At 47.4% G+C, this 22,605-nt stretch overlaps 1 protein-coding gene and 3 non-coding genes across 4 annotated transcripts in view; 2 read left to right on the top strand and 2 right to left on the bottom strand.

The window, feature by feature from the left end:
* The window catches only part of Vac14 (VAC14 component of PIKFYVE complex), a 115,182-nt gene that overhangs the window by 82,838 nt on the left and 9,739 nt on the right, over nucleotides 1–22,605 (bottom strand). The window contains exons 2-9 of the mRNA XM_028891078.2: nucleotides 18,069–18,219; nucleotides 17,580–17,747; nucleotides 16,608–16,670; nucleotides 15,713–15,820; nucleotides 14,911–15,020; nucleotides 14,555–14,661; nucleotides 13,520–13,654; nucleotides 12,940–13,092 (exon numbers count right to left, since the gene is read on the bottom strand). Coding sequence (XP_028746911.1) covers nucleotides 12,940–13,092; nucleotides 13,520–13,654; nucleotides 14,555–14,661; nucleotides 14,911–15,020; nucleotides 15,713–15,820; nucleotides 16,608–16,670; nucleotides 17,580–17,747; nucleotides 18,069–18,219 — 995 coding nt within the window. The remainder of the gene's footprint in view (nucleotides 1–12,939; nucleotides 13,093–13,519; nucleotides 13,655–14,554; nucleotides 14,662–14,910; nucleotides 15,021–15,712; nucleotides 15,821–16,607; nucleotides 16,671–17,579; nucleotides 17,748–18,068; nucleotides 18,220–22,605) is intronic.
* Trnag-gcc lies at nucleotides 11,346–11,416 on the bottom strand. Its single transcript has one exon. It is a non-coding gene; the product is annotated as a tRNA-Gly (tRNA).
* Nucleotides 19,136–19,206, top strand: Trnag-gcc. Its single transcript has one exon. It is a non-coding gene; the product is annotated as a tRNA-Gly (tRNA).
* Trnag-gcc lies at nucleotides 19,782–19,852 on the top strand. The gene has a single exon. It is a non-coding gene; the product is annotated as a tRNA-Gly (tRNA).

The raw sequence follows: 22,605 nt of genomic DNA, 5'->3' as shown, positions 1-22,605 counted from the left end.
TCATACAAAAATCAGCCAATATAATTCACCATGTAAATAAACTGAAAGAAAAAAAAAAAAACCAACCCACATGGTCATCTATCTCATTAGATGCTGAAAAGGTCTTGACAAAATCCAACATCCCTTCATGATAAATGCACTGGTGGTGCATGCCTTAATCCCAGCACTCGGGAGGCAGAGGCAGACAGAACTCTATGAGTTAGAGGCCAGCCTGGTCTACAGAATGAGTTCCAGGACAGGTAAAGCTACACAGAGAAACCCTGTCTCGAAAAACCAAAGGAAAGAAAAAAAGAAACAAACCAAGAGATTGGAGAGATGGCTTAGCAGTCAAAAGCACTTGTTGCTCTTGTAGAGGACCTGGGTTCAATTCCCAGCACCCACATGGCAGCTCACAACTGTCTGTAATTCTAGTTCCAGAGAATACAATGCCCTCTTGTGGACTCCACAGGCACCAGGCACAAATGTGATACACAGACATACATGCAAGTAAAACACATACATAAAAAAAAAAAAAAAAAAAAAAAAATCATTAAAAAAATCTTGGTGAGATCCGGGGATACAAGGGATATAACTAAACACAATAAGGGCAATTTCAGCAAGCCTATAGCCAACATCAAATTAAATGGAGAGAAACTCAAAGTGATTCCACTAAAATCAGGAACAAGACAAGGTTGTCCACTCTCTCCATATCTATTTAATATAGTACTTGAAGGTCTAGCTAGAGCAATAAGACAACTGAATGAGATCAATGGGATACAAATTGGAAAGGAAGAAGTCAAAGTATCATTATTTGCAGATGATGTGACCCCAAAAGTTCTACCAGAGAACTCCTACAGCTGATAAACATCTTGAACGATTTGGCTGGATACAAGATTAAAAAAAAAATCAGTAGCCCTTCTATACACAAATGACAAATGGGCTGAGAAAGAAATCAGGGAAATAACACCCTTCACAACAACCACAAACAATATAAAATACCTTGGGATAACTCTAACCAAACAAATGAAAAACTTGTATTACAAAAACTTCAAGTCTTTGAAGAAAGAAATCAAAGAAGCAGAAGATGGAACATGGAACTCCCATGTTCATGGATTGGTAGGATTAACATAGTAAAAATGGCCATCTTACCAAAAGCAATCTACAGACTCAACACAATCCCCACCAAAATTCCAATATAATTCTTTACAGACCTTACAAGGAAATACTCAACTTCATATGGAAAAACAAGAAACCCAGGATAGCTGAAACAATCCTGTACAATAGAAGAACATCTGGTGGTATCACCATCCTTAATTTCAAGCTGTACTACAAGAGCTATAGTAATAAAAACTATAGTATTGGCATAAAAACAGATAGGTTGATTAATAGAATTGAACTGAATCAAAGACCCACACATAAATCCACATACCTGTGGACACCTGATTTTTTATAAAGAAGCCAGAAATACACAATGGAAAAAAAAGACAGTATCTTCAACAAATTATGCTGGTCTAATTGGATGTCAGCAGTAGAAGAATGCAAATTGATCTGTATCTATCACCCTGCACAAAATTTATGTCCAAGTGGATCAAAGATCTCAACATAAAACCAGATACACTGAAGAGAAATTGGGAACAACCTTGAACACACTGGCACAGGAGACCACTTCCTGAACAGAACAGTGATAGCACAGGCACTAAGAACAATCAACAAATGGGACCTTGTGAAATTGAAAAGCTTCTCTGAGGCAAAGAACACCTTCAATAAGACAAAACAGCAGCCTACAGAATGGAAAAAGATTTTCACCAGCTCCACATCTGACAGAAGGCCAATACCCAAAATATATATTAAAAAAAAAAAAAAACTTAAGAAACTAGAAATCAACAAACCAAATAATCCAATTAAAAAGTGGTATATAGATCTAAATGGAGAATTCTCAACGGAGGAAGCTCAAATGTCTGAGAAATACTTAAAGAAATGTTCAATATCCTTAGCCATTGGGGAAATGCAAATCAAAACTACTTTGAGATTCTATTTTACACCAGTCAAATGGCTAAGCTCAAAACACAAGTGACAGCTCCTGCTGGCAACAACGTGGAACAAGGGGAACACTCCTCTACTGCTGGTGGGAATGCACACTTGTACAGCAACTATGGAAATCAGTATGGCGGTTCCTTAGAAAATTGGGAATCAATCTACCTCTAGACCCAGCTATACCACTCTTGGACATATATATACCCAAAGGATGCTCCATCCTACCACAAGAACACTTGCTCAACCAAGTTCATTGCAGCTTTATTTATAATAGCTAGAAACTAGAAACAACCTAGATGCCCCTCAACTGAAGAATGGATAAAGAAAATGTGGGGCCGGGCGGTGGTGGTGCACGCCTTTAATCCCAGCACTCGGGAGGCAGAGGCAGGCGGATCTTTGTGAGTTCGAGGCCAGCCTGGGCTACCAAGTGAGTTCCAGGAAAGGCGCAAAGCTACACAGAGAATCCCTGTCTCAAAAAAAAAAAAAAAAAAAAAAAAAAAAAAAAAAAAAGAAAAAGAAAAAGAAAATGTGGTATATTTACATAATGGTATATTTACATTACTCAGCTGTTAAAAACAGTAACATGATGATATTTGCAGGCAAACAGATGGAACTAGAAAAAAAATTATCCTGAGTAAGGTAACCCAGACCCAGAGAGATAAACATGGTATGTGCTCACTTGTAAGTGGACATTAGCTGTTAAGTAAAGATAATAATGCTACAATCCACAGATACAGAGAGGCTAAGAAACAAGGAGGGCTCAAGGAGGGACATACGGATCTCCCTCGGAAAAGGAAATAAGAGTTTGCTCTTAACCACTGGACCATCTCTCCAGACCTGTGCTTAGTCTCATTGTAAGTTGTTAGGCTATGTTCGGTGACTATATCTCTAGGAGGCCTGTTTTTTTTATTTTTTTTTTTTTTTTTTTCCTGAAGGGAAATGGAGGAATGGATCTGGGGGAGAGGGGAGGTGGAAGGGCACTGGGAGGCCTGGAGGGAGGAAGCCTGAGGTCAGGATATAATATGAGAGAGAAAAAAATAAAATTAGTTGAAAACTGATTAAATGTGGGGGTCCTTTTTCCCTCTGGGTTTATTGGCCACCAGGTTGAAAGGGGAGAGGCAGAAGAGATGACAGAAAGCTTTGGTGGCCCATGAGCATGAACAGAGACAGCACTCTGGGAAACAGATTTCAGTGAATCAGCTCAACTTTATTTCAGAGTATAAGGAATATATACGCTTGGGGAGGCCTGGGAAAAACCCTAATTTGCATTAGGTGGCCTGCTCCTATCACAAGGCTTAGTATGTGGCAGTAGGGTCCTATAGAAGAGCCCCTAGCACAAGTCTTCTCAGCAGGAATCTGTGCCAAGGGTCAAGCTAAAGATGAATCAGGCACCTGGTTTCAGAGACAGCTTTTAGATAAGGTCAGTCCTCCAGGCCCAGGGACATTCTCCAGATAAGGGCAGGTAGAGAGCAGGAAGATTAGCTGGAGGGAGGGAGCTCCACTTTGCAGAGCTTATTTAAAATAAGCTGCTAGGCCATGGGAGGCTGTGACCTCTGAATAGCCAGCAATGTCTTCCAACAATTAAAAAGGTACTGGGAGAAGACATTTACAATGCATTTCATTGTCAGAACTAACATTCAGCACAGGAAACAGCCCTCTCAAGTCAAGAGAAAAAAGTCAGGCTGGGATGTAGCTCAGTGGTAGAGCATCTGCCTAACATGAATGAGGCCATGGGTTTGGGCTCTTTTGCGCGCACACACACACACACACACACACACACACACACACACACACGAAAGGGAAAACATACAAACCCCTGACAGAGCAGCCTTTCCATTTATGTAGCAAATGCTCACATAGCTGTTAGGATGCCTGAGGAATAATTTCAAACAGCCAACAGATGTCAGCTCGTTTGTTGTGACAAGCCTGTAGTGTCAGGACTGTCATACTTTCCTCACAGAGGTGAAGAAAGGAAGGTAAGGTCAGAAGACGTGTCCAGACCCAGGGCTCTGTGTGGTTGTACAGCGTTCTGAGGAGAGGAAGCTGCTATGTGTGGCCGGGAAGTTGGGAATCACAGGAATCACAGGGTTGCAGAGTAAAAAGTTCCTTTTCCTCACCAGGGCAGCAGACATTTAAGAAATGACTCAGATTCCCATGGAGGCTCTGGGGGCTGAAGCTTCTCCACGCTGGAAGTACATATGCAGCCACTGGCCTTCCTCAGGGCCAGCTCAGCACTCTGCTCACACGAAAAGTGCCCTACTCTAAGGCTCCTTGCACACGCTAGGCCAGTGTCTGTGACTAAAGCCACACCTCCAGCCCCTCTTCCTGCCTTTAGGAAGGGCTGTCTCTTCTTCATCACTCACTCAGTCATTATTTACATCAAACATTATGGAGTCGTGGATATTTATTCTGTGAGGTTTTATTCACTTGTTTTGTTTTGACCTTTTAAAGACAAGGCCTCAGGTAGCCCAGGCCAGCCTGGAACTCTGAAATGCAAGGAGTATCACCCCAAATTCCTGATCCTCCTGCCTCCATAACCCAAGTACTAGGATTACAGGTAGAGCACCACCCCAGCTCTTCTGTTACCGATGAGGACTATCATTGTTCCTATTGTTCAAATGTTACCAGCCTCGACTTCTTAAAAGTTTTCAAGTTGACAAATAAAATACGTTCTGAAAATTACAATCAAGTCTTTGGCCTATTCCAGAGATAGCCTACAGCCCCTCTCCTCTCTGGTAAAGGGATCTTTATTTCTGTGTTAAATAAGAGGCCCACACCGCCACCTGTCTTCTCTAGTCACAGAAGCGGAGGAGGGCAGGCTGTGGCAGCAAGCCAGGTCTGCTGTGGAGTTCGCTCTCCCTACGCCATGGTGCGCAGGGCCTGGAGGCAGGTGAGAAGAAGTGCAGGGAGCAATGGGAAGGACAGACTGAACCATCAGCCACAGTCCACAGCCCTGAAGGACACCCTCCTCATCTTATAGGAACCCACAGATTTGTAGATGAAATGTTAGGGCAACAAGCATTTATCTCATTTATTCTCTCAGGAGCATCTTTACTTCCATTCAGCCATCTCTCCATCTGGGTTTGATCCCTAGTGACACAGACAGACAGACAGACAGACAGACAGACAGACAGACACACACACACACACACACACACACACACACACACACACACACACAGTGTAGGACAGCGTTGCCCTCCTGCAACCTCAGTACTCAAGAGGCTTACACAGGAGGATGCAGAGTTGAACATCAGCTTGGGAGACACAGCAAGGCTCTGTCTCAAGAAGACAAACACAAGGGTAGAAAGACAGATACAAATAGGAACTCACCAGGAGGCAAACTCTACAGGAATGTCTGTTACAGGGCAGCTCATCAGCAGATGCTATGGCCAGTCACTTACTGGGGAGGCGGTTTGTGGGGAAAACAGGACATTTATCTAATCTCCAGTATCTTCCCCAATATATTTTTTTTGTATATGTATGTATGTGTGGTGTGTATGCATGTGTGTGACTGCATATGAGATTACTTGTGTGGACAACCTTGTGTGTACACACGTGAGGCCAGAGGCTGACGTCAGGTGTCTTTTTTTTCATCTTCTGTAGCTAGGCAGGCCTTCTCCTGGTCTCCAGCAAGCTGCAGCTCGCTGATTAAACAAGTCTAGCTAGCCAGTTGCTCTGGGGATCCTGTTTTAACTCCCTAGAGCTGAGGTGTGCTACCAAGTCCCCCTGGCTTTTCCCTAAGTCCTGGGGATGCACCTCTAGACCTCATGCTTTACAGAGTGAGTCATCTTCCCAGCTCTGACTAGGTTCTGAAAACATGCACTTCAAGGAGAGAAGAGAGACGGTAATGTAATGGACATTCAGGCAAGGGAACTGTTGGTAGTCTGCTCTTGACTTAAAGTGGAAAACAAAACCAAACCAAAACCAACAACAAAAATATTGCAAATCCATGGGGAAATATGAGCCCTAACTGGATAATGGATCACATTAGGGACGTTTTTCTTTGCTGAGGTTTGCTGAGGTATAATGACCAGATGGTGACAACTTTTGTATAAAAGGAGCTTTTATCTTTAAGAAGCGCGCATCTCCAGATGAAATGGGATGGTGTGAGATACGCCTCAAACTCATCCAGAGGGGGAGTGGATGGGGAGAATGGAGCTGCGAGTTCGGCCAGAGGTAAGTGTTCAAGGTGAACGGGATGCCTTCTGCTACCCCACTCTTTTCTCTCACTGCTCAGTCATCCCCTAGGTCTTTACAAATTTCTTTGATTCGCCTCATCACCTCTGTGTCAGGTTTTACTATCACTGTTTGACAAACGGTGTCACTGAGGCACAGAGAAGTTAAGTAATTGTCCTAAGTCACAATAGGTCAGAGGTCAGCATTGGGAGTAGATCCCCAGATCCTACACTCAAACCACTTGAGTCGGCCTCTCCCTTTGGGATTTGATGACAAAGGCAGATGGGTCCATATGCCAGGAATGCCAGTGGCTTTTAGAGACAGGAGAAGGCAGGAAAATGGATCCTTTCTGAGAGGATCCAGAAGGGACATAGCCCTCTCGCCTGTACTAGACTGATGGCCTCCTGCACTTGTGGTGGAGACAGACACGCTCTATTTTCGCCCCCTGAAGTAAAGGACTGGGTGCAGCGCCACACAGTCCCTTGCTTAAAGAGGTCGAGGCAGGAGAACCCTAGCAGCCCCGCTGTTTCAGGCCAGACTGTATGGTGCAGCAAGAACCTATCTCAAAATCAAAAATTCAACCCCCATATAATCCAACTAACAACAGCAAAACCAAGAAAACAAAGGAAGTCAAATCCTTGCTCTCACCTCCAGTCAGCTCTTGTCACATTTCTCTGCCCTCCATTTTCAGAAAAATCATCAAAAGGATTTGAATCCCCATGGCACCTCCTTCCCCTTCCGTCTCAGAGCCTGCTCTCACCAGCCTTGTCCTCCAATGCTGATGCTGCCACACTGCGACGCCCAGCACCCTGGTCTTTCAGCTCACACAGCTCTCCACAGGTCCTACCCTGTGGTCTTCACTTGCTCTCCTCCTCCCCACCTCCTCGGCTGGCTCCTCCCTTGTCCCCTCCTACATGATGGTGTGCTCAGCCACTGAGTCCCTTCCCTCTCTCACACCAGGCCCTGGGCATTCCCCTCAGTGTATTAGTTGTGTTGCTTGCCAAGGTTATACAAATATGCAAGTTACAAAGTACTTGGCAGAGGCAACCTAAGAGAGGGTGGAACTAGGTTAGTTTCTGGGGATTTCAGCTGTAGAGAAGGCATGGAGGCCAGACTGCCTCAGTCTGTCTGCACATGAATTGTGAAGTGGCTGGTCACTGTGGTGGTCAACCAGGAAGAGACCCTAAGTGTAGCTAGGCCTTAACTTTCATCGGTCCACCCCCCAATGACTCACCTCCACCTGCCAGACCCCACCTTCTAAAGGTTCTATAACCTGCCTGAATAGTACCACCAGCTGGGAACCAAGCATTCGAAACATCATGCTGTGGGAGGCATTCTAGGTTCAAGGTGTGGAACACCTAGCCTCATAGCTCCAGACAGTTATATAGCAGTGGTCCCCATCTGACCTCTAGGGGAGTGCAGATCACCTAGGTAAGGTCATGTTTCTGTCTTAAGAGGCAGAGCAATCCAGTATAGTCTACATCCCCTCACTGTCGCTCCTACTCAGTGGACAGTGACTCCATGCTTCCAGTCACCGGATTCCTTTCCCGATTCTGCATGTTGACCCCATCAGCAAAGGACCTCTTTGCTGTGATGGCCACTCCCTCCAAAGGGACTATCATGCCTAGCTTGTGTCACTGAGCTGTGGTGCCTATACTTCCGGTTGAAGGTTTTTCACAGTGTGGCTGTAGTTCTGCCACGGGTCCCTCTGCTCAAACCTGCAGTGATCCCTCGGGTGTCCAGAGGAAACACCGGAGTTCTCTTGGTCCCTCACATGTGCCCCCACCCTGCTGTGCAGAAGACAGTGCTCTTCTGGGGTCATGCTCTGGCATCCCCTCTCCACCAGAAACATATCTCCTCCCTCATGTGGTATTTATTCAGATGTCACATTGTCACTGAGGCCTTTTAGAAGACCCTGTCCAAAAATCACACCTCCTCCTAGACTCCAGAGCTTTCTCTTTCTGTGAAGTTTTCTATAGCATTTATCAGCTAAAAAGAACATTCCTACAAATAAACCTTAGTACACATCTGTTCATTAATTCCTACGGCTAAATTACTAAACATCTAAGGTTCATGATATATGCTGTCAAATACCTACTAGGCTATTTAACCTCTTCCTTGTTAGACTTCAAGAAGGCAGGGTGTCTGGTGCTAGCCCTGTTCTCATCCTCGGCCTCAAGGCTTCCCATGTGATGCCAGGTTCCAGGATACAAGTTGCTCCTCCTGGTTTTTCCTATAGGAAAAGCCCTAATTATCCTCAGAGGCCTTTTTCATGTTGGTAGAATTAGAAATTGGCATTCAGCAGCAAATTTGGTATCAAAAGCCTTAGAAGTTTATGAATTTATCCTCAGGAAATAACTGCAGATGTTTGTAAGACTTTTGTGCACGAAAGTTCTTTTTAGCAAGGATTATAGGATTAAGATGGAATTAGAAGCAGCTAAGTGATTTATGATAGATTGGTTAAATAGATTAGAGCATTATTTATCTGATGTAATGATACAAGGTCAGTACATTAATAGGGAAGGAAAGCTTAACAAATAAGGAGATTATAAACTGCACTCCCAAAGACAAAAGACATATTTGAATCCCCTGTCCAGAGACTAATTGTAGTAATATAGCTAATTATACAATACTGGCTAAAAGGGAAAGTCAATATATGTTGTGATTTTAAAAAATTGTAGCAGAAACAGCCCTAATATCTACTCATACTATAGAATACTGTTCATCCATAAAAATAAGTTTAGTACTAATATATGCTAACATGAGGAACCTTGAAAATATTACGCAAAGTGAAAGAAGCCAGATCTAACTGGGTACATACTACATGATTTCTGTTACAGGAATGCTCACAACAGGTGAGCTCGCATGGCTGGGGGCAGTGCAGGGTTGTGGGGGGGCAAGTTTCTCACTGGTGGATAGTGGAAATGTTTTGGAATTGGATAGTATTAATGGATAGCATTAATGTTGTACTACTTTGTGAAGATACTAAATTGACTAAGTTGTACTCTTTAAAATAATGTCAAGGGGCTGGAGAGATGGCTCAGCAGTTAAGAGCATCGACTGTTCTTCCAGAGGACCCAGGTTCAATTCCTAGCACCCACATGGCAGCTCACAACTGTCTAACTGTTTCAGGGGATCTCACACTCTCACACAGACATACATTCAGGCAAAACACCAACACACATAAAATATAAATAAATAAATTAAAAAATAATGTCAAAAAAATAATGCAGATTAGTGCTGACTAACTTGGATAAATATGTATTACTGGTGAGAAAAATATTCAAGCTATAAATCACTCTATTTCTCATGATTCCATTTTTTTGGGGTGTATGTGAAAACAAAATAAAAAAATACACAGTGTTATATACATACATTAAAAAAACAAAAACAAACCACCAAAACCAACCCAACTTGTTGGTAGTGGTGACTCCTGGATGGTGCTACCTACAATAAGCGCTGTCCTCTACCATCTCTTCAGGGATGTATTTCCTTTATAATCAGAGGCTTAGAAACAAAGTGCTCTTTCAAGACCTCTGGGAAGCTGTGCCTGTCTGTTGCCTGTGCTCCTCCCCTGGGCCTGGGTATAGTCCCTTGCAACTCTACCCTGGTGTGTCGCTGTAATCCCCGCTCTACGGCTGTCCGTACAGGCAGATCTGTGTCTGATCTGCCTGTACTTTCAGAGCCCATAGATGGTGCTGACAGACCCTGCCAGAGTCAGCTCTGCAAACAGGTGGATTTTACTACACGCAGACTGGGGTAGCCACAAGCTCTCTACCGGGAGATCTTCTGTGCAGTGTCCCTTCCCACTTGCCACTTCCTCATTTAGAACCCAATGAGGAGAAATAAGACAGCAGAAGCCCCAGCTGAGGGTCTTGCTATGGGAACAAATAACCATGCTTTGACTTACAATGGTTCTGGGGGACTTATGACTTAATTTCTTCATGTTGTACAGGTGGTATTCATGTGTGTTTACAGTACAGAGTTTACAAAACTACATGGAACACTCCCAACAGGCTTTGTGATAAATGGCTTTGGCCAACTGTAGGCTGATGTAAGTGTTCTAAATGTGTTCCAATGCATTTTTGACTCACAATACTTTCAGCCATTGGGTTTGTGGGCTGCAACCTCATTTAAGTCAAGGGGCGCCTACGTTAAAACAATACTACAGCAGCTGTTGTGAAGAGCGATTGTCACACAAGCAAAAATCTATTTTGAAACTCACAGCCACCCTAAAGTTAGGTGACAAAGGTTACCCCACTCAACAAGTAAGGAAATCAGGGATTGGAAAGGCTAGGCAGCAAGGCCAAGTGTGGAAGCTAGGGAGGCTGAGACCGAGGAAAGGCTGAGCGGCTGTGTAAGGGCAAAAGATATGAGGAGGGCTGAGCCAGGTTGTTTAAATGCCAGAATCAGTGCTGTGACACCCAAGACCACTAGGGGATCTTTTTGGGGGAGGGGTGGGGGGTCAGGCCAGGCACATTGAGTGCTGCAGGACTCAGTCGGGGAAAGGACTTTGCACTGAATATCTCATAAATGGCAGGGTCGACAGGGTGCACAGGACTTGGGGCAGAGGGTACAGAGGAGGGGTTGGCCTGACTGGGAGCTTGGTGGTTTGGGGGGAAGAATCAACTCTGGAGGGTTGGGTCTGTGCATGCCTGTTTAGTACATGCACACATACAAATGGCCTGAAGGTATGCCACGAGGAGGATGCTATGTGATGCATATGTGGAGCATGCTGCATCACAAGCTGAGCATGGAAGAGACTAAAAGAGGAAGACCAGGCAGGAGGTGCCTGGGGCAGCCATGTGGTCCTGGCCAGAATAGTAGGACCAGATCATGAATGAGAAAGGATGGGACAGGCTTGCCCACTGCCTGTCTAGTGGCTTGCTAGGACTCTGTCTTGGGCATCCTGAAAAATGCCTGTGATTAGTTACAAGCTGAGCAAGGCTGAGAATAAATGTACAGCTGTCAAGTGAGACATTCCCTTTTCTAGAAACCACTATAAAGTGTACTGTTCATCTCTCACAATGCTGTTTATAAGGTAATAAAATCCAGGCCAAGCTGCTGATGTACCCTGGTTTAGGGTAATGTTCTCCTGAGCAGACAGTAACTTGAAGAAGGCTTTGAAGAGCTAGTTAAAAGGATAAAGATTCTGCATTGGCTGGGAATCAAACCCAGGCCTCCCACATGGCAGGAGAGAATTCTACCACTGAACCACCAATACTATAGCTCACAGAGAGCTTTTTAGCTGCTGCCATGACCCACAGAATGGATCAGTTCCTCTCTGGGGAGCTCACTACTGCCACAGAAGCAAACAGAAAGGGGCACAAGCTACCAACTCATACATAGTAACTGAAATACAATTCACACCACAAAATTTTGCTTAACACAACTTTGCCATTTTAAAGTATATAATTGGCTGGTTCTAAATACAATCACAAAGGTGTACAACCCTTGGCTTATTCAATTCTAGAATATTTCCACCATTTCCCAGAGAAACCAGGATCTGTCCCAGGCAGTCTCAGGACCTCTTCCCCCTCAGTCCAAGCAACCATTATTCTACTTGCTGACTGGGATTCTGAGACACTAACTTTCATGTCAAGCTGAAGCCAAACAAAAACAAGGAAGAGAAAGCTACCCAACACAAAAAAGCAAGTCATGGGATTGACACATCACTTTAATTGTGTGTACATTAAAAATGTGAAAGATATGCCCCGGATTTGACATTGCTCATCTTCGGGGCAGGCAATCCTGCTGCACGCTCACCTCCCCTACTGTGCAAATGTTCTAAAATGAGAACCACGAAACAAGAGAAGCAAAACCAAACGCTCACACACCAGCACAAGTTCACAAACTACTACTGAGACTTCTCTAGAAAGAGAGCTTTTCCTGGGCAAGATCTTCACTAGCTTACCTTAATTTTCTCTTTCCAGGAGCTGTCAAAAAGTGCTCAAGCTGCTGCAGTGGCCACAATCAAACCCCAGTCTCCCTCATGGCAGGTGGGAATTCTACCAGCGAACCACCAAGGCTTCAGGTGTGGGCTGTTCTGCCTCCAGGTGTTTTACTGCTCTGGTGACAGACAGCTGAAACCTGACACCCAACGAGGGTACTCCACCAGCCAACCCCACAGAAGGAGGTCCTGTGACCCAGAGTAAGGCTGTCTGCTGTTCCTGCAAAGAGGGAGCAAGCACTCCTTTACTCTGACTCACTGGACAGGAGGACATCCCTCCAAAGATGGTCGGAGACACTGAGGACAAAGATCTAGGAGGTAAGAGCAGGAGGGTAAGCTCCATCTCCAATCAGCACAAAAAGTGGTTTCATTTTACAAATGAACAAGGAGACGACAATGTAAAGAAAGCCTTTGAAAGGACTGTTTCAAGGCACTGACTTGTGCAGTAGAAATAAACGTCCAGCACTTAATCAACTAGCATTGTCCCGACCCCTCCTCCCTGAGAATGGCTAGGACAGGGAGGGCCAGATGCTGAGACTCAAATGAACTGCACAGCTTGGTGCTCTGGTCATGTTCCCAACAATGACTCGATGGAGGCTGAACCCAGGAGGAGATCAAGGGCAATGTGTAATGGTGACGAGCATGGGCTCTGGGGACAGCTGTCAGAGCCTGCAGGACGGGGCTAACAAAGTACCTGCTGCACTGGGCAGGTACCATCTGTAACGACACTACAAGTTTAGTCCCAGGACCTGTTTCCCCAGCAGCAGAAGTGAGGACTCCGACGTCAGGGCACTCACCACTAGCTGTCCCCTCCTGCTTTGGTAGGGAGTCCTCAGGGTTGGGTTCTGTCTGCCTCTGTGTTACTGGCTTTGGCTCGTCTGGTTCGTCATCCTCAGGAGTGACCAGCTTCATCAGGCTCTGGTTACACACATTGGCCACCTCCTTGATGCCTGTCTACTGATGTAAGGAGCTCCCCTATGCAAACACCTCCTGAAGCCCGAGGCCACGAGTCTTCCTGGTCATGGGCTCCGTCCTCCCTGAGTCCTGTTCTTGCCACATGCACCCTTGTGAGATACTCTTCTTCTCACAGGTGATCCCTCCTCCACTGGGATCTTTCCCACCCAAGGTACAGCAGGATGAGCTCAGAGGGGTGGAACCTTGGTACATGAGGTTGCTGTTTCATATCTGGAAGTAAGCAGGTGAGGACTGGGGACAGCCAGCATTAGTCCTGTGTCCCTTGCTTTCCTAATCTACAGTCAGCTCCATCTCCTGTTTCCTAGATGCTAGACCATTTGGAGGAATGAAGGAGCCTAAGGGACCCCCTTCCCCACTTAGGATCCCTCCCCTTCACAGTCTCTTCTCCAGAGTGAAGGATACTTTTCTTGCGGTCATCATAGGCCAAGCAGGGCAGGACAGCAGTCAGGATCCCAGAGGAGTAGGGCAGCATTACCCGGCCCGCCAGCTGGATGAACTCCCGCATCCAGCACATGGCTGTAAGCTGAATCAGGTCATCTGGAAGGAGAATTGGTGGCTTCTAGAGGGGCTGGCACATGCATTGGAGAGTTCCCTCTCATCTAACATGCACAAAGGCTAGGCCTGGAGGTTGATGAATCAGGGGCTTGATTGCTTCTAGCTATGTGAATACAATACTTCCTGGGCTCTCTGCCTCCTAAAGGTTAGTCAAGATATGTTAAGAGAGAGCAATAATCTTGTGCTGGACTTTGAAAACAGTCATCACACCCTACCCTCCCTGAATCCATGCCCCATTGCAATATGACTGGTGTTTCATTTCTAAGTGGAATTCATTTTCCTATCCTTAGATCCAGAAAACTGGCTTCTTTGGCCAACAGCATGTAGTTGTGGTGATGGTGTCTCTGGTTCCTATCTCTCTGGGAACCTTGCTGATGCCATCTAGCCTACTGAATGCTGAGACTGCTAGCCCCATCCCCCATGCCAGTGAAGAGCCAGATGTGCGTGAGACCTTCCCAGACCAGCTCCAACAGATCCCACAACTGGCTTCAGGGGCATGATTAGGTCCAGCCTGGCCTTGGGAGCAAAACCACCCGCTGACCTGTAGGTTCATGGCCAGTAACAAGCAGCTGTTGCTGTGACTGCTTCACTGCGGTTTGATAACCAACAGATGCTGAGGGAAAGGCGATTCTGACCTCTAAGCATCCTACCTTTACCTAAGGCAAAGCACGTCTACAAGATCTTCAAAGCAGGTAAAGGGTATCTGTTAAAAGAGAAGCCAGATCTCTTCCTTACCCACACCTATCACCACTGCTTCCAGGTCCAGAGTCACAGACAGTGCCTCTCCCACCTAGACTCCCTTTTGCCACATACTGAAACTTGCGTATCAGAGACGGGGCTTCTGAGGAGGCAGTAGTGACTACCGGCCCTCCAAACACTCACCTGTGGTCTGGCAGTGGATCACCAGGATGTTGGCCATCTCAGCAAACTTTACACTGGAGGGGTTCTTCTTAATTTCTTTCAAGAATTCTCCAAGAACCACCTCACACCTACCAGTGAGAAAAGGAGGAATGAGCTAGCCTGTCAGCCCATTTCTGCTCTGGGTCACATCCCTACACTTGTCAGGACACTGAGCAGAGAAGGGAAGATGAGCTCTCCACTCCTCCATGGGGAAGGATATGGGAAGAAGTAAAGGGTGTGTGTCCTAGTCACCAGGATATGGAGCTGTATGTGATCATGGGCACCCAAAGGGAGTCTAGTGAGTGGCAGCTGCTTGATCCTTCCCCCCACCCACTCACATTTTCCGAATCTCTTTGCCATTGTCACCCAGGATCTGGAAAAGCCCATCCAGGATCTCCGGCAGGTAATCCAGCAGGTTAATGTCCGGCACTGACACCAGAACCAGGATCTGAAGGAGGAGGGCAGTGAGAGGGAGAGCTGGGAGACCTGGCTCAGGTACAGAGCCTTGTCTCCTACTCTCTTCCCCTGGGACCAGCAGTGAAAAGGACTAGAGGCCTGTGTCATGGCACTGCACGTCTCTATGGTGGATGGTGCTGGCAGCCATCATTTTTCTGCTCAATGTGCAAGGAACTGGGAGTTTGACTTCAAGACGATTTGGATGCTGGAGGAGAGGGGGGTTGATAGGGAAGGCTGGATGAAGCCAGGAGGCTCGCAAAGGTGGAGCTGCTGGATGCAGCTCTAAGGGCTTCTGAGATCCTGAGCATTTCCTAGGACAAGAAAAGACTCTCATGCCTTCAGGAGCAAATAGGACAGGCAGTGAAGACGACACCGGACAAAGTGCTTTTGCTGCTTTGTTTTTTGAGACAGGGTCTCACTGTGACGTCCTAACTGGCCGGGAACTTGTTCTGTAGACCAGGTTGGCCTTGAACTCACAGAGATCTGCCTGTTTCTGCCTCTTAAGTGCTGGTATTAAAGGATGTGTCACCATGTCCAGCCCACAGTGTTTTTGGTGATGAGGTGTCTGAGTTATTAGGGATATAGAAGGTGATATCTCTTAGCCCAGGGAAACACTGTGTGTGTCAGAGCTCATGGGACTCAACTTCTGGTGGCTAGAAGAATCTACCAAGGACTGGACCTTACCCAGGAGATGATGAACTGCCGGGCGTATTGGTTGTTGGAGTAAATCCTCTCCCGCAAAAGGGGGATGAAGCCCACCAGGTCAAACTTGTTGCTTTCTGTCACAATGTCCTGTGGATCAAAGGAGTAAGGGCTATGAAGAGACAGAGCTTGGCTTGCTGTGCTGCAGGCCCTGGACTGACTTGAGGGTCAGGGAACCATGGAGTGAAAGGGCAGATCCAGAGTCAGGTAGAAGAGGTCCTGGAGAATTGGTACTGCCACAGGATCAAAGCCAAACAAGATGATGGATGGTGAACAGAGAAAAGTCAAGAGACCTAAATGAATGACAAAACCCTACTCTGAAGTCTGGGGCAAAGCCCAGCATCCTGTCATGGGAGACTGGGGTGGAAGTTCAACTTCATTGCTCTGGGTGAGGCATTAAAACACATGATTCTGGGCTGGAGAGATGGCTCAGCAGTTAAGAGCACTGGCTGCTATACTTGAGGACCCAGGTTGAATTCTCAGCACCTATATGGCAGTTCACATCCAGCTGTAACTCTAGTTCCAGGGAATATGACTCCCTCTTATTACCTCTGCTGTGATCAGGCACACAGGTGGTGCATAGACATACACGCAGGCGAAGCACCTAGACACATAAAATGGTAAGATAGATTCATCCCCCAAACAGGAGGTTTTCATTTCGGGGATGGCACAATTCTGTATTTTGACTGTGGTAGTGACACAGCTCTATATACTTGTCATGGAAACTGCACACCAGGCAGTGAGCTTTCAGACATATGTATGTACTATATATAACAAAAATTTAAATGAGGAAAAATATCTTCGATGCCAGAATTTCTACTCTACACAGACAGAGGAATAAATTCTAAGAATAAAAGAAGGGGCAAAGTAGAAATACCTTTAAAAGTCGGTCTAGGAGTTCAGATCCACTTTTCACATTGGGGTCTGGGTCAGCAGCCAACTATGAGGTACCAAAATAGAGAAACAGAGGCAGCGTTCAGTCATTGACATGGAAGCCGAGGCACTAAAGCTAAGCAAGAGCTGAGGCCATAGTGCAGATTAGAACACCAAGTGGCGTCCTCCCCAGAACCTGCCTCTGAGAAAGGTAGGGGAGGGAGTCAGTCAGTCAGTTACAGTGGAATTCCCATTTCTCAGGGACAACCCCCCTTCCCCGCCTGCAAGCTCTGCTGGGGTTCTCAGGCCATGTGGTAACTAGATCAGACACTGGGTTTCCATTGGCTGCTCCCAGGGCATTCCCATCTTAAAAGGCTTGGCTCTCTCACACAGTATTGAGACATCAGTGAGGGTGGCATTTAGAAATGTCCATGTTGTTCATTCTGCAGGAGTTACAGATTTTCTGGGCCACTATGCATGGCTGGGGAGGGCACCTCGCCAGGCTGAGGGAAGGCAACCCCACTGGGGTAAAGGGAGGGCAACTCTAACAATGTGAGGGGAGGCAACCCCACCAGGCTGAGAGCCACGAAGGAGAGCAATAGGGACCCTAAAGCTCTATAAGGGATTATTCTTTAGCACGCCAGGGAGATTGTAATCACTGTCCTTACAGGGGACGGCCTGTACTGTGGAGTCACCATTATTGCCTTTGTCTGGGAGGTACTGCTTCTCAAACTCCAGCTTTTCTGTTAATGTGTAAGGCAGGCTGACACTTTTCACACAGTGCAGTGAAGACGGACAGGGACATCAAGACTATACAGATAAAAGTTTATGAAAAATTAGATTCAGACAGTATGTGTCCCTTGTAGCAACATGCTTATTATTTGCTCCACTTGCATCTGGGCAGTGTCCCACGCTCTCAGAGTCCCAGAAGGTCAGGTTAACTGGGTGGGCTGTTCGTAGCCTCATCAGAAGTTACCTTACTCAGCCCGTCAAACAGGACGTTGAAGTGTGGCAGCACTGCACCGCGGGCCACCTTGACGATGTTGTAGAGGGCCTCACAAGCATAGTAGCGCAGCCTACTGTCTGCATCATTAAAGCAGGTCAGCACTGGTTCAATCAGCTCCTTCAGGTAGAGCCCCGAGTCCTGCGATGAGCACAAGGAGAGCAGTCAAAAGGGCTAGGCCCTGGCTTTGCAGCCGGCAGTGCCAGCTGGTGGAGCTGATGGCCTGGTGCCTCGGAGATGCTCAGGCCATGCCAAGCCAGCCTCCCAGAAGTGGGACCACACTATGGGGACATGGCTACAAGGCCACAAGGCCATGTTTGCTGGTAGTCTTATATGTGGAATAGTCTTGATAAAATACAAGTCTGCAGTGGCCCTGTTGGAGCTTGGGTTGGAAGGTATCTGGGCACCTCAGTCAGAATGAAGTCCATTCCTGGTGTATTTGTTCCTCAGGAGAAAACATACCTTGCCCAGGGCGATAGAGCAGGCTGCCAGGCCGATGAGGCCCCCTTTCCGGCTGTGGGGGTGCTGGGACAGGGCAAACTCCTGAGACAGGGTCTGGATCACATGTTTGATTTGCATGGTGTTGTTCTGGGCCACGAAGTCCCGCACCAGCCTGGAGAGGAAGGAGAGAGGGGCTATGGGACAGGTGAAACCAGGCTGTCCTTGCGGCCTGGGCTCTACAGAGATGACCTTTACAAAAGAAGACTGGGGTCCTCCTCTGTGGGCAGGTCCTCTCAGCTCTGCTGCTACCTGGGTCATAACTGTTGCCCTACCCAGGGTTTTAGTTTCCCTTTTGCAGTGAGGAATAGTGGGGCCAGCTTACTTCTAGGAATCTGAGAGAATGTAAATTAATGTCTTACCAAGAATCAAAAATGTAATGCTTTTAAAAAAAAAGCTATAACCTATCTTTATCAAACCCTTGCTCAGTTTTGCACTCATGCATCCAAGGAGTCCTCTGATCTGTGCTGGGGACACACAGCTTCATCTGGTTCCAACCCAGTGGCAAAATCCAAACACAAACAGAAAATTGTAGTAAAATGTAGTGCTACCACAGATGCAAAACATACTGCCTATGTCCAGGAGGCTGACAGAATGGTCCCATTTGAGACATTATTTAAGTAAAGAAAGCCAGGTGTACTAGTCCATTGCCTATTATAATGAAATGCCAGAGCCAGAATACTTATAAAGAAAAGAGGTTTATTTAACTCATAGGTTAGGAGATTCATGGGCAATGTGCATGCTCATGGTAAAGGAAGGCTCATGTATGGAAGGAAAGCATGTCATTATGGGGGCTGAGGGTAGGATGGCTCAAGGGCTTAAAAGCCTAAAGGTGGGAGTTGTCAGATCACAGGCCCTGACTCCAGAAGCAGCAGCTTATAAGAAGGTTGGGAAAGAACACATGCACTAAACCCGTGCGGTCTCCCAAACAGGACAAACCAGCCAGGTGAAGCCTGGTGTTTCATCAGTGGACCTGAGTTTTGGAAACAGTCCTGAGAAGAGCTCTACAGACAACACACAAAACAGCTGGAGCATTGGTGGTTCAGTGGTAGAATTCTCGCCTGCCACGCGGGAGGCCCGGGTTCGATTCCCGGCCAATGCAGAGCTAGCATTTTTTTTTTTTCCTGGGGGTGGGGGGGGTTGGAGCAGTCCCTTTCTTGTCAGCTTCCTCACACAGATTCTGCCAAAGGAGCCAGGCTCCTCAGTCACAGAAGGCCTGAAGCAGCCAAGTGCCTGTGACTGGGACTACAGATTTCTGCCCGGAGTCCACGGAGAGCTGCTGGGCTCTTCAAAAAGTAGGAGTTGGCTGTAGGAGTCTGACTTCCTCGCCTCCACCTGGGCCAGCCGCCAGGAAGAGGCAGTGTGAAAGCTGAGAGGCACAACAGTTCAACAGGACCCCGCAGCAGAGGGGAGGCTCGCCCAGGCTCCATGGGTTCTGCCACATACTGAGGAGGAGGGAGTGGAGCTGTCTTTCCGGTCCCAAGGCCCCAAGGCCAATCTACTGCACACAAACCCATACCCGTCCTGTGCTCCCTCCCGCCCTGGAGCTAGCCGCTCTTCTTGCAGCTGTGCTGATGTGGCAGTATCAGCAACTGGGCTCAGTCTGTGACTCAACAGACACAAGGAGGCCCGGGAATGGGGTTAAAGGGAGGTGCCACACAGCTGCTGACAGCTGGAGCATTGGTGGTTCAGTGGTAGAATTCTCGCCTGCCACGCGGGAGGCCCGGGTTCGATTCCCGGCCAATGCAGTAGCAATCCTTTTAATTCTAAGAGATGAAAGTGAATACTTCATACTGCTTAAGTTAAAAGCATAGTCATAAAATTGCAAATGACTTGATTTTTTAAAAATGTTCTTGATGGAAAACCATCTCCTAAATTCCACAGAGGTCCTGAACCACACATGGGGTTACACCACAGCCACTATGAGTAACTGCCTCCCACTCTGCCCAGAACCCAGCTTCTGCTTTTGCCTGGCATAAGCCACAGCAGCTCTGGAATGTGAGGACACAGCGAGGACATGAATCCTCCAGGTTCAAGCCAGGGGCCCGCAGGCTCCAAGAGGAGAGACAGTCTCTACCACAGCCATCCTGAGACTAGCTCCTCTTCCCCCCCTTGCAGATTCCTGGACATTCATTCATGTAGCAGCTGGGGAGTACTCCTCCTGGATGACATTATTCCTGCACAGATACATTAGTCCCGGCTGTGAAGGATGCTATGCTGGGGTGGGTAGAGAAAACACCAGAGCCCTCCAGGATGACAGCACAAACCCATCAAGAAGAGTGAACAGTGAGGTGAGGAAAGCTGTCGTCTGACAGGAGAAACGTGTTGTGGTCTTATGTGGGCAGGCATGGGAGAGAGTTCTGAAACATGAGTAGGTGTTGATTCTGGCTGAGAGGTATGATGGGCAAGCATTTGGCTTGGCAGAAGCAAGGCCAAGGTTTAGAAAGGTGGCTCTTAGTCAGCAGTCCACTGCAGCTCCCTCTGGTGGCCACAAGGAGCCATGGAACTTGGCCAGCAGGGGATGGATGGGATGGTCTAAGCTGTAAACTGAGATGGATGGTTAAGCTAGATGGTCTACCTGTAAGCTAGGAATCTGAAAGGCAGTAAGGAAGCTCTGAAGACAGCACAGGCTCCCAGACAGTCCTCCTGGTAAAAGGGGGGCAGGGAGGGGGTGACGGAACACAGCCTTGGCGCCAGAGTCACAGCTTTCAATAACAACAGGGGTTTTAAAGGAGAAGATGCATGAGCTCAGTGACACCTTCCTCCTTTGTTGGACACCAGTTGGGAGACTTACCAGGGCTCAATTTGGTCACCCCAGGCCACTACAAAGAGCATTAAGGTCCCATGTGCACAGGGCTCACTACATTAAGTGCAATTTTCTCCAGGCAAACGAGTGTCCACAAGCAATTGTGCCCTCTGGAGAGGAAACTTTTCTAGCACCTTCTCATCAATATTACTAGTTCAGACAGCACAGGGGCTAATCCTGGGGACAGTCTTGTTCCACCAATCAAGCCCATTCTTAGCAATCAAAACAGGCCACGTGACCTCTCTAGTCTGTCCACTCCCTAGTATCACCTTCCACTTCCACCAGTCCCAGCTTCCTAGGGTGCCTGCTCCTCTGTCAGTCAGGTGCGCCCTCCTCCTCATTCACCCTGCCTCTGGGACCCCTCTTTGGCTTCCTTCCCTCTCATGGTCTACAACCACCAGCTAAGGTACTAGTCCCAGCGGCCCCGTTCCTCCTCTGCACCCGGAAGCATTTGGTGTCTAAAGTGTACTGATCGATGTCACCTTCTACCTCCAGAATGTCTCATTCTTCTCTGCAACTCCAGGGTCAGCTGTCTCCAGATCAGTGTTATGTAGCAGCAGCTGGCCAATCCGTAAACAGCTGCCAGTGGAGTCAGCCTGTGAAGGCTGGCAGAGCTGATGGGGGCACAAGCTGTAGGGCAAACATAGGCAAAGCCGTGTGCTGCCATGTTGCTAGCATGGGCAAACCTGACCTGTGGGGTTAATTGATACAGCATCCAATGGTGCTGAGCCCTTCTAATCTTATCACAAGTTAGCATGAGCAAAGGACATTGTTCCTGTGGTCTCTAAACACACACGAGAAGAGCCAGCTCACTACAGCCATGGCTGGTACCTGGAGAAACACACACACACACACACACACACACACACACACACACACACACACACACACACACACACGGATGTGACCTGAAGCGATCCTGCTGAGGGGCAGCTGCACTCTAAAACTGTGCCCTCAGCCAGACAGTGCCTTGGTCTCGTGACTTCACAGGGAGAGTGCAGAGAAAAAGGGAAGCAGAGTAAGTGAAGTTCAACAGCAGGCACCCCAGCTCCAGGCCGAGTCTTCTTCAAAGACTGTAGGCTGCATCAGCTTTCAACTGCAGCGTGGGAGACAGAGGTGGGGGGTCTTTGGCTGAACTCGTTTTTGAAGTTAGTATCTGGCCCAGAAACTCTCCCGATCCCGAATCCCTGGGGTCCTTCAATGACACAAAGGCCTCAGAATTTACTGTTCTATATTCTGGCTGCTACCGCCTGGTTTCCCCACAAAGTGTTGAAAACAGTTCAACAAGACAGTCCCCCAGTGGCACTGTGTCCTCTAGTGGTTTCTCAGAGCCTCTGCTTGCAACAGGCTGGAGGTATTAGAGGCTGGCAGAGACAGACACCCAAGACAGGAGCTCAATGTCGGCCAACACCAGGTTTAACAACTCCACGATATCAAAGAGACTGCTACACTGACTATTCCTTTGGCAGAGGGAGCTACATATGGTACAATACTTTGGGATTGTTATCAGCCAAGAGAAAACCTGGGGCCATACACTGTGCTACCCAGCTACAGCCTGCATGGATAGCCCTGGCCTCTGAAAGAGGGTGTGGTGACAGTCACCGGCCACACAAGGACTGGTGAGTCAGCGAGCACTCACGCTATGCTGTAGACCTTAGCGGTCAGCCATTATCATGACAGTAGCTACTGTCACGC

This window comes from Peromyscus leucopus, chromosome 5, assembly GCF_004664715.2.
Source record: "Peromyscus leucopus breed LL Stock chromosome 5, UCI_PerLeu_2.1, whole genome shotgun sequence".
Taxonomy (NCBI): domain Eukaryota; kingdom Metazoa; phylum Chordata; class Mammalia; order Rodentia; family Cricetidae; genus Peromyscus; species Peromyscus leucopus.
This window is presented reverse-complemented; position numbering and strand designations above follow the sequence as displayed.